Below are 12,095 nucleotides of genomic sequence, written 5' to 3'. Positions count from 1 at the left end.
ACCATCCAAATGCCTGCTGAAATGTGTTCTCTTTCTTTGTGCAAAGAGGGGGGATTGTATAAGGGAGCAATGAAAGGCCCCAGTGATGTCTCTGTAGGGCTGGAAAGGCAGACCCCAGCAACAGATGAGGCCCTGCAAATTCCTTCCCTCAATGCAATTGAGTCTCACGGGTGGCAGGATGCAATTTGTGTTTGAGTTTGGCTTTCTAGTGAAACTCTTGGCTTGTCACTCTCAAGGCACAACAAGCTCCTTAAATAGCAGGCTAAATTTCTCCACCTAGCCTAAAAAATAAAACAGTACTCTGCCAAATGAAAGGACATATTCCAGTATTCTTTGTTGTTGCAACAAATTGGGTGGATACTGTCAGACTTCTGCGTTCTGGGAATACTTCCAGAGCCTCTCTTTGTGTGCAAGTCGGTTACCATGTAATTGTCAACTTAAATTGCAGTGTTGGATAACTCCGCTTCGGCTGTAAGCTAATCTGCCTTGCTGGTGCCTTTGCCCGCAGCGTGTGGGCAGAGAGCTGCACTGCTTCTCCTGCATGGGGCTGTGGGCACCCATGGGTGGGGGGCCATGTCACGCTGGGGCAGCGTTGCACTGGGGCAGCGTTGCAGTAGGCAGTGTTGCATCGGAGAAATATCATGTTGGGGCAGTGTTGCTCTGGGGCAGTGTTGCATGGGAGCGATGTCATGTTGGGGCGATGTTGCATTGGAGCCCTTGTGCCATGGGTGATGGCCTCTTGGCTAAAGCCCTGCCCAGCACTGAGAGCTTCGGATCCTGCTTGTGTGGTTGGGGCTGTCCCAGGCGTGGCCCCGTGCCCCACATGCCTCTGTCTGCGGTGGAGGAGAGATAAAAGGTTGCTTTCGATGCGGTGGGAATCGTGTTCACCCTCTTCCTTCCCCTTTCGAATTGGCAGCTCATTTTGTTGTGTTTGTTTTAGCCTGAATCCCAATGACAATTAGAGCTAGAAGGCTAGATTAAGCTGTTTTTACTTGTTTTCTTTCTCGCTTTGATTTCCACCTCCTCCAAATTCTTAATCCTACTGAATATTTCATCTCTTGTAACTCTGTCAATTGAAGGTCCCCCAGCGGGACGCACAGGACCAGCACTATTAGAGCTGCTTTGCTGCAGCTGATGCTGCTCAGCGCTGGGCTGAGTTTGTTGCGCAATTTATTTCAGACGAGCAAACCACAGCATCCGCTGCAGCATCAACTGCACGGGCAGCCTGGGAACGGGGCTGTGCAGCAAACGAGAACTTCGGTGGCTGATGAGAAAGCAGAGCACCCCTCGTTCCCAGCCCGCTCCTCCTCCCGCTGCACGCAATGGTTGCAGGTGGGAACCTCCCGCAGCGCCGTGGTGCCACCGCAGCCATAGGAAACGTGCTGCTGGGGTTGGCTGCTGCTGGGGGTCCCTTCTGCTGGTTGGTGTGGGGCGCAGAGCTGGGGATGTTGCCTTCCTGTTCACCATTCCCCAGCAGAAATCACACTTACATTAGTTCTTTTTTTTTTTTTCTTTTTTCTTTTTTTTTTCTCCTGTGACAGTGCTTTCCAAGGTGCTCTCGGATTTGCTGGGGTTGACTTTTCTTTTTTGCTGTTAACTTGAAAGTTTTGACAAAAATTTTCAGTAGGAAACTTCACTCATGTCAAAAAGGCATTTCCCAGCCTGAACTGCTCTGGGCCAGCTCTGCTCAGGGCTGCCTATCCCAATAGATGCTTCCGCACTTCTGCTACCTCGTGCTGCCTGGAGAAAGGCTGTGCGTGGGGTCAGCAGGGCGCTCTGCCTTTTGCCCCACAGAGCACTCAACAATATCCCTAGCAGTGCACAGGGACGCTCCCCCAGGAGGAATGGAGCTGCTCACGCATTTCACCACCTCCAACACGAAGCAGGGCTGCAGCAGCTCTGCCAGCAGCTCACCAACACTTGCAAAGCTTTGGCGCTCCTCACCTGCTCTGCTCCTTATCGAGAGCCCCGAGGTGGCTGCAGCCCGAATGGAATTGCCAGCAACTGGCTCCAAGTGCTGCTGCCAAGGGAGCGGCAGTGGCATATGTTTGCTCTCAGAGCAAGGTTACAGTCTTGACTCATTAGAAGTTCCTCTCCTCCTTTTGGGGCATATGTGGAAGTGCTGGGTGCCAAGCTGGCAGCGCATGGCGGAGCAGGGAGGGCTCTGTGAGGTGCTGGTGTTTGCACTTCTGCCCATGGTTGATCTGCACTGAGAGCAGACGCAGATTTGGTGCAGTGCTGGGGTGCACGGCTCCGAGGGCAGCTCCCAGCGCTCCTTCACGGCACAGATGTGACTCTGGGTCCAGGTCGGCTCACAGGTCGGTGCCGTAGCAATTGGAGCTGTGTGGGCACTGCACAGAGCTGGGTTATTCTGCACACCCCTCAGTAATGGCATGATGGCTTTGCGGCATCTGCAGCTCATAGTAATGGCTCATTGCTGAACCATAAGTGGTCGTACCGTCCTTGGGATTTATTGCAGGCCGAGGGATTAATTTCCTGAAATATACGGTCATGATGTTGAGGTTAAATTAAGATCTCATTCAAAAGGATTCTTTTTATCATATTTAATTTGTAACCCTTTTTTCTGCAGCCATTTTACAGCTCTTCCTCCCCCTCCCTTCGATGTTCAGTGTCATGTTTCCAGGAAGAATCTTATTTCATGCAGACTAATAGCATTTTTCAGTACAACCTTTTACGGTTCTCCCCGTTCGAGTTTCTCCTGTCTCGGTTGCTCGTACACAACGAGGTCTTAAATCCTCCCTTAGAAAATAGAGACGTTGATGCAAAAGCAACCAGAGCTGCTGGCAGAGCCCAAATCCATCCCTTCTCCTTCCCCACACCCCCTCCAATCTGCTGTAACTAAAAGCCCTTTTACTTCAGAGCAGAGCACGTTGATAGAACACATGTCGGATAAATCCAACAGGACATTTGTACACTGGGCGATAAGTCTATAAAGTGGATCTGGTTCTGCACTGGCCTCACTTTGCCCTCCGTGGTATCATTAGACGGACAGATGGACGGCTGCGCTCAGGGATGCAGGAGGTGGCAATCCTGTTTGCTGGGGTGAGTTTTCCTCCCTCCGCTGAACACCAAAGCCAAGCACACGTGGGCACCTGCGTATGCAGGACAGCACTGCGGGCATGGAGCGCCAGCCCCCAGGTGCTGATCTCTGCCTGGGGGCAACGGGGTGAGTGTGACCCCACGGAGGACAGACCACAGCCCCATGGCACATCCTCCTGCTGCTCCTGAAGGTGGGAGGACAGGCAGCCCTAAAGCTCACCTGGTTTGCAGAGGCTTCTCTGCGCCATGCAGTGCCAACGTGAGGGCCTGGAGCAGGCACACCTGCGTGCAGGGAGCAGCCCAGCCCACCCGCAGCCCACAGCCCTGCCTCGTGCCACCATTTGCTGGTTTGTGCTTCCCTTTTTCCCCCCTCCAGAAGTGCTGATGGACAAGTTGAGTAACCGTATCTGCTCGTTACAGGACATCTTGAGGCTGATTGCGGAGGTCAGGACTCAACTGGAAAGACCGCAACGGGTTGCTGACTGGCATCCACGGCCCAGATAAGATAAAAACAACTGATGACAGCGGGGAAGTGAAACAGTCATCTCAGCACTTGGATTAATGCCCGGCGAGAAGGAAGGGAAAAAAACGAGGAGGGCCGTCAGGGAGGGGAAGGGGGTGGAATACGGATGAGAATAGAAACTCTGGAAAAAAGCTATCAGGAGGCAGCAGAGCTGGGTGTTAAATATTTATGAATTAGCAGCTCTCGTCGTGCCCTGCCTGTGCCGTGTGGGTGCTGCGAGGGGAGGGGGACGAGGTGGCCATGCGGTCGTGGCTGGGCAGCAACAGCACCACGCAGAACAAATGCAGGTGAAGAGGAGAAGGGTAAATGAGGCACTGCAAAAACCGCTATTCCAAAAATTCTGCTGAAGAGCAGCGGGGTAATTAAATCATAATTGCTTCTTGCTCAGCTGGAGTGACATTGTGAGTGGCTGAAGGTGGTGAGGAGAGGAAGGGGACGTTTTGCTGCTGCTCCGTTCGCAATGGGGCAGCCCCGAACCTGCTGGGCCCCCAACCCTCTGCCCCCACCCTCTGCTCGGGGCTGGGTGCTGCCTCCTGCTGCATCCCACTCTGTGCTGTGCTGGTACAGCACAGGTGTGTGGCATCCCTGGTGCGAGGAGCTGGTGTGCCAAACCTGAGAGCTTTGGAGGAGCCATTCCCAAGCGTGAGACAAACAGCCTGCAAATCCTGTAAGCATTTAATTACACGGCGGTGTTGTGTAACGTTTAAGGGGCTGATGTGACCTGACAGCACGAAGGACACTTGGGGCTCAAGTTTAAAAACATGAACCTTCCCAGCACGCAGCTCGAGGGCGGGTTTTCTCTTCCCCACCATAACAGCTGCGTTGGGATGAGAGACTCTTCTCAGCTCTGTGGATGTTCTGAGTTCTGCTGGAGTTTCCTCTTTTTTTGTTTCAAAGTCACAAAAACACTTGGTGCATTCCAAAGTGTTTTGGAATGAGGTCCTCCTGCACATGGGTGAGCTGAGCAGCGGTTCAGTGGTAATGCAGGGATGCTGGGACGCAGGGTGCAGGACATTCCCAGGCTGTGGGCTCTGCAGGGGATGCAGCTCTGCAGCCCCTTACCAACCATCCCATCCATTCTGCTGGGAGCTTGAGCAAAACCCACCGTCTTGCTCCCAGTTTAATGGAAAAGAGCATCCCTGCTGTGGTGGGCTGGAGAAGAGCTGTGCTGGAACCACTCGTGGGGAGTTCTGGCCTTTGGCACTGTGAGGGAAGGCTGAGCAGGTTATGCTCCCACCTGGTGTAATTGTTTCTTCAGTAGCTGTCAGGTGAGTCACCAGGCGGTGCTGTGGATGAGGAGCGAGCTGAGGAGCTGCCTGCTGCTGTAGGGCTGGGGATACTGCAGTCTGTCTGACCTGGGCACATCCCCTGAGGAGCTTTGGGAGTGGAAAACTCAGGATTTGTGCTCCTACAAAAGTTTATATATATATAAATATATTACATGTATATATTAAATATATATATATATATATATATAAATTCTCTAATCGGAATCACCTGTTGCTCCTCGCCGTCCCTGTTACCATGCAGATGGGTCATCCCTGCCTGGGATCCCAGTGGACACCAGTGGGAGTGCTGTGCCCACAGCTGATCCTGGCACCGGCTGGAAGGCGATGGGAGGAGGAAAAGGGCTCTGGCGACGCAGACAATAAAAAGTCTTTGCGTTCCACTGAAGTTTCTTGAGCAACTGGCATTTGCCCATAAATGTACTTAAGCAGAAAATCACCAGAAAAGTGCTATAATCTGACAGATTTTTCACAGGCTTAAATATTCATGAATTAAAAGAATTGGCAGAATTTTCTACATTATTAGCTTTCAGCATGGCTACGGGAGCAGTTGGTGCACTGGCTGCTCTTCAAAAACTATTAATCTAGTCTGTCATCACAGCAGCCATTTTTTAATTAGCTACTTTGCTGAACGATCTGGTGCAGCAGCGAGACTGGAACATTTACGTGGTATTAAAGTTTTAAAGGTGCCCCTTTCCATTTTTAAGCAAAGTTCTGAACAGCAATAGGGGAAGCGAGGCGGAGGCGGATCGCTCCGCTCCAATGGTTAACTGCTGCTTTTATTTTGGAAAATCACGGCTTGGAATACAGAGCTGCTTCTACGAGGAGGAGAAATTGCATAAAATGAATTGGTTCTCTAAACTGAAGTTCACAGCATTCCTTCCCCATGAAATCAAAAGGAGATGTTTGGAGCCGAAGCGTTCCGTGCGGATCTCATGGAAAATGAGGGGGCATGGCACTGCCTGCGGCGGGCAGCATTTATTGCTGCCAGTCCCACAGGGAGATGGCAACGGGTGGGGGATCTGTGTGTCTGCTGAGCCGAGCTCCAGAGGGCTGGGGTGGACCCTTCCCAGATTGAGAGGCTGGGGTGAGCTGGCTGTCACGGGAGCACAGGGCTGCTTGGGGCCATGCCTGCAGCACTTGTACTCCATTCTGGCACTGATACCTCAACCCCGGCACTGGTACCCATCCCTGGCAGAGGTCTTGTCTGGGAACGGAGCTGGGTCTGTGCTGGCCTCGTGCTCTGGGTTTCATTAGCCCCATGTACATCACAGGGCTCAGCCCTGAGCTGCTCCTGGCTCTGGAGGAGGCATTGCTCCCGAACAGCTGGAAACAGCTCCCAAAGCTGGTGTTCAGTGAGCCACGTGCTCTGCCTCGGAGGGTGGACAGCCCAATCCTTCTGTCCCTACTCTCCTCGGTACTGGCTGACGTTAGCCATGGGGAGGATGCTCTCAGCCCCCATCCCAGGTGCTGCAGGTGCTGTGGGCAGGGACCCCACAGTGCCATCCCCAAGGAGACATGTGGTATGCTCAGACCCTGGCCCCAAGCACAGCGGCTTACAGGCATAGCTCTGGGCTTTCCCATCCAAACCTCATCACCCAGACATTGGCACAGTCCCTCCTGAGCTCTGCTTTACTCTCTGTGCCAGAGCTGCTGCTCTCCCGACTTGTTATTTGCATGTGAAAAAGCAGCAAAATTATGTCTCTATGGTGGTTCTAAGAGTGCCGCTTTTTGGCATCAATGGGTGCCTCTCTGATCTGTGCTGCTGGGTCCCAACAGAGCTTTCCTTTGGGCACTGTGATGCCTGTTTCTTGCTGCCTGCAGGGTGAGAAAGGCGTGCTGGAAGTCTAACTTGTTTCTTTCTTTCCCACTGTCATGGAAAGTGAGAACTGTAAAGAATGCCCACTGTAAATTGGGGCATTGACAGCCCCAATGCCAGTGCTGCACATACAGAGCCTGCAGTGCTGCTCTTTGTACGCCCTTCTGCCATGAGAAGTCGTTTCAAAGGAGGTTTCCCTCTTCCTTGCCTTGATATCATGGAAGGGAACGAGCACTTTTTGGCTGCTGTGAATCTCATATCCTGCACAGAGATCCCAATTCCTAGGAGAAGTGGAGGGGGAAACCCCACTCTATAGCTCCAAGGCAGGAAAAATGGGGAAACATTCCCAGAAAAACTCTTTGCGGTGCCATAATTTTCATGTGGTTTTCTGGGTTTGGATTCCTTGGTGGGTTTTGTCTTCCGTTGGCCATTCCATTCTTCCATTCAGTTCCTTCTGCTCCGGGGCTGGGAAGCCCGAATTGCACCAAGCATCCCTTGCAGGGATGGCAATGGGAGCAGGGGCAGCCTCTGCTGCTGCACTCCATTGCTATGAATTCTCTTTTAATCCTTCATCATTTTTAATACGCAGTCACTTAAATGAGGCACACACCCTTCCTGGCAATTATTAGTAATTGTCCCCTGTGAGTTCTCGAACAAAACACTCTTTATTAATACTTAAAGCTTCTAAAAGCATTGCAGATCAGATGGAGATACTCTATCCAGCGGGCTGCACCATGCACTGCAGCCCGTTAATTAAATTTGCCAGATAGGATTATTTATTAGAAGTATATGCTCAAGATGCTCTTTGAGATGTGGGGCTGTCCCGTGCTTTCTGCTGTGTCATACGCGGCACTGATATTTACATCGTGGGAAAAGTGAGCTTTTCCATTTGGATTCAAATGAACATCTGAGAGAAATGAGTGCCTTCGTGGAGGATGGCCATGCTGAGATCCCACTGCGTGCGGCTCTGCGTGGTTGGAAGGAGCAGGGGAGGAGGAGAGTGTTGCAGTGGGAACAGAGAGGGTGATGGATGGGATGGGGCTGAGATGGAGCTGCTCTGCACCACGGATAGCCCTGCTGCTGGCGGTGCTCAGTGCAGAGCCCCTTGGTGTGAGCTCCAGGAGACCCAAAGGAACTTGCTGCCTATTAAAAAAAAAACAGCTGTATCTCTCCTTGTTTGAACAATGGGGCCATATGTGTTTCTTCTCATTAAAACTATTTTTTTTTTTTTAAAGGAACTCCACTGCAGAAACAAGCGTGGAAACCGACGTAATTAAAGGCTTCTTTTTCCCCAGCCATGGTCCTCTGGTCTTTGAAGAGCGCGGGGATCCCTGCGGAATGCTCTGAACTCTGCAATATTTTGATAGCTGCAATAACAAAATCAAAAGATGCTTTCATGACGAGAGCACCTTGTGTGCATTGCGGCCGCCCCGCTCCCCCCGCACACAGACAGCGTCACGGGGCCCAGAGCTGCATGCAGACAGGAGCTGGATTCCCGTCTGCCTCCTCCGGGGATGGAGCTCTGCAGCCATCGCAACGGGCTCTGGGAGAGGAGCAGTGCTGCTCCCCAGCTGCACTGCTGTGTGACTCCCATCCACAAACCCTGCGCAGGAGCAATGTGGGGGTGCAGCCCCAGGGCAGGGGCACCTCAGGGGCAGGGAGCTGGTGCTGAATGGCCGCAGCCTTTGCTTTCCTTCCCTTCAAATAGCCACTTTCCTCCACTGGACATGCCTCCAGGATGCTACTCATTCTGAAACCCTCATTAAAACACTCTAATTCCACACTTTTGTTAGATTACCGGCTCATCTGCTCGCAGGAATCCTTCTCTGTGCCTCAGCCATTGAAATCCTCGTTCTGTTCCTGCCACCCCTCGGAGCCGCGGCACCATGCGTGTCCGCTCCACCCGAGCCTTGGCAGTGGGGGCTTTTTGGAATGAGGAAATTGGGGCATTCTGGCAATCGTCAAGCTGGAATCATTAAGCTTTCATCAGGCCAAATTAGGATTTGGAGTCCCGCTGCCCTTCTCGCTCCCTAATTGTGTGCACTCAGCCCTGGCTGTCCCGAGGTTCTGATGTTGGATACTGTCCAGGGTCCCATTTTGTCCCTGCGGACCCCAAGCCCACTGCTGCCCTCCCCTCTGCCCCATCTCTCCTGTTGTTCTTCAGCACTCCTGGCACAGAGTACACAGGTGCACAGCAGCAGCAATGCACAGACAGCATCTTACCTGCTTCATCCCCTCCTACTCCCGAGGAAGGCAGCAGCAATTCACCATACAGTAGGAATGAATGTGCAGCCCCAGCATCCTTCTGTCCTAAAAGCTACAACACTGAGAAGGGCACAGGGGCACCTGCTCTCCTCTCACCTCCCCGTGCTTTGCGTGGTTTGCACAGGGCTGGGTGGAGGCGGGACCTGCTGGGACTGATGGGGCACACCATGGGCATCCCCTCTGCACTGGGCTGATGGCACTGTGCATGCTGCCAGCGAGCCACGGTGCAAGAAAAGAGCAGAATTTGCATTACTGATCTGATTTCACAGAATTTACCCCTTTTTCAGTGTGTGTGCATGCACTTCCCCACGCTTTCTGAGCTTCCTGCCGCTCAGCTGACAGTGCTGACTTTCCTCCCACTCAAACCACCATAGCACGACAGCCAGCGGGCGGGGATGGATCACAGCTCGCACAGTTTGGGGAGCAAAATTCGCTTTCATCATTCATGATTACTTCCCCCAAACCATCTGAATCCCAACGTATCTGAAATCTGTGTTTCTCCCCAGCCAGCGCTCTGGGGGCGATGCTTTGGGGTCAACGTGGCCACAGACCCAGAGTGCTGATGGCTGTGGGCACTGTCCCCAGTGGAGCAGAGTGCACGTGGGGTGACAGCTTAGGCAGGGGTGGGTGGCACGGATCTCAGTGCTGGCTGCAGTTTCGGTGGCAGCTGAGATGGGCCATGTGACACCCTGAGAGATTTTGGGGCTTATTGAGGGAGCCCATCCATCCTGGAGCTGAGCACCCCGGGGGCTGCAGACCCCAGTGCAGGTGCCCCCATCCCCATCCCATTGCCCAGCACTGAGCCCTTGCCCTGGCCCAGGGTTGGCACTGCAGCCCTCCGATCTGAACCCTCTGTGTTCTTCAGCCTGTTATCAATTTTCCCACAATGCGCTCGCATGATCCTCTCTCAGACTTAACCACATGGCAACCACATCACATAATGCAATTTCTGTTCTGAGATTATTCATATTTCTTTTTCCCTATTGTTGCTTTGCCAAGTTTTTCTTCTAATTCTGAGAAACCGAATTTAAAAGAGCAGTGTCTCCAGCACAAGGACAGCCGAGGCGGCAGCGCCAGGGATCAGCCCGACAAGTGCGTTCACAGGAGTCACAGTGTGGGGAGCTGCGAAGAAGCAATACAAAAGCCCCTCCAAATGTCTATCTTTATTATATTTCGTTCTCTGGAATGTCTCATCACATGAAATAACAATGCATCCTAGAGAAGACTGCAGACAGGCTCCAGTGAGAGGGCAGATGAGGAGAGGATTGTTTTAGCAGTGGGTTTTCATACGCAATCTGTCATGAATGCCGTTTCCCAATGGAAGGGATGGAGGAGGAATGCCGGGGGCTGGGAGCACCTTCTAATTAATTGCCCTGGGAGCAGCCAGCTGATGGGGTTCTGCACTGAGGGCTGTTGTCCCCCAAAGTACTGGCAGAGACACGGGATGCATGGGCAGCAAAGAGGGGTTCGGGCTCCCCCAGAGCTTCAGGCTTGCAGGTTGGTTTTGGTCCTCTTGCTTTTGGCTGATGGCTTTGTTTGGACCCAGGATCCCAACTCTGCATCTCTTTTCTGATGGAGCCGGCCTACCTTCATTTTCCCTTCATTTCTGCATCTTTTAATTCTTGAGTCATCATCCATGCTGGCCAGTTTAGCATAAGAAATGAAATTAATTCTCCTTCTCAGGCTCCAAATGTAAATTCGTTTATTAATAATTTAAATAGATTTATTTATGCAGTTTGATATTTTTCAGGTTCAGGGAAGCAGTTCATTTTTCTCGTGGTGATGATCAGCAGACACCATCATTAGGCTCTTCTTCCCCATCCTCCTCTCCCAGCCCAGCCTATGGAACAAGGGAAGGATTGGGGCCTCTGCGTCCTGCAGGCCTCCCATCAGCTGACGTCAGGAAATAATTCATTCTACCTTATCTCCTCTCTGCTTCGGACATCTCCTCAAAAAAGGCTTGGATTTGCCTTCCTACCATTTCCAGTTACCCCCACACAAAGAGTTTCAGTCAACTGTGCTGAGCCTCCATGGAAAACGGCAGCTTTGCTTTATAGTGTTAGCTGAAAAATGGCTTTTTTAGGTCTCAGTGTTGATGAAAGATGAGGAGTGGGATGAGGTGCTGGAACAGGCCGCCCAGAGAGGCTGTGGATGCCCCATCCCTGGAGGTGTTCAAGGCCAGGTTGGTTGGGCCCTGGGCAGCCTGGTCTAGTGTTAGATATGGAGGTTGGTGGCCCTGCACGCAGCAGGGGGGTTGGAGCTTGAAGATCCTTGAGGTCCCTTCCAACCTGAGCCGTTCTATTGTTTTGTGATTCTACGTGCCCCCTCATCCTCTGCTTTCTCTGCAGAAAGCTGTGGATGCAGAGGGTAGCAGACTTCATTCCCATGCATTCAACTTGCTGTGCTGCATTGGCTCATGAAGCACCACCGTAGGCAAAAGGACCACAGTGCCAAATGGGATCTAAGAGCTCCCCCAGAAGCTCTGGGGGTTGGGTGGCACCGTTGGCAGCAGCTGCATTTGCTGCTGGGATTGAGGGCAGCTGGTGGCCCAGGGCATCTGCGCGACGCAGCCATTGGAAAGTGGCACGGTGAATGTCGACGTGTTAATGGCAGCCACAGCTTTTCATGCCATCCAGATAGGGGTGAGCGGCCAACCTGGCTCCATAGGATGCTGTGGAATATTTTAGGCAAGAATCACATGGATTTACTTGGAATTAAATGTCCCTGAAATGAAACCCTCTATCTGGAGACCCACAGGCTTTGTGCCCGTCATCCAAGCCCACCTCACGACAGCTCTCTGCACCTGGTTTTCATCTGTGCAATGGGTCCGCCCAGCCCTCTGGTTTGGAATACCACAAAACCCGGGGAATGTTTGACATTTAGATCCATTTCTTTGTGGCTTGGATCCTTCTGAGATGAATGGAGCTTTCTATCAATCTGGATTTGCTTTTCTCCCAACATTCCCCTGCTGAACCCGTCAGGCTCGTGTGAATCCCGCCTGGCTTCACGCTCTGTTACAGAGCTGCAATGCTCTTTCAAAGGCTCTCGGCTTTTTGCCCCAAACTGCCCTGAAGCTCATGCAAACCGGGTGGAGTCAGTGTGGCCTCGGCTCCGGAGGAGCATTTGTTGCTTTGCTGGGTTC

The 12,095-nt window shown here is 52.3% G+C and overlaps 1 protein-coding gene across 1 annotated transcript in view; it reads left to right on the top strand.

Annotated features, from left to right (window-relative positions):
- Nucleotides 1-8,629, top strand: part of UACA (uveal autoantigen with coiled-coil domains and ankyrin repeats) — a 61,516-nt gene extending 52,887 nt beyond the window's left edge. Inside the window, exon 19 of the mRNA XM_031555373.1 lies at nt 7,924-8,629. Within this exon, the coding sequence (XP_031411233.1) occupies nt 7,924-7,965 (42 nt within the window). The 3' untranslated portion in view covers nt 7,966-8,629. The remainder of the gene's footprint in view (nt 1-7,923) is intronic.
- Nucleotides 8,630-12,095: the final 3,466 nt, after the last annotated feature.

Source organism: Meleagris gallopavo, chromosome 12 (assembly GCF_000146605.3).
Source record: "Meleagris gallopavo isolate NT-WF06-2002-E0010 breed Aviagen turkey brand Nicholas breeding stock chromosome 12, Turkey_5.1, whole genome shotgun sequence".
Taxonomy (NCBI): domain Eukaryota; kingdom Metazoa; phylum Chordata; class Aves; order Galliformes; family Phasianidae; genus Meleagris; species Meleagris gallopavo.
This window is presented reverse-complemented; position numbering and strand designations above follow the sequence as displayed.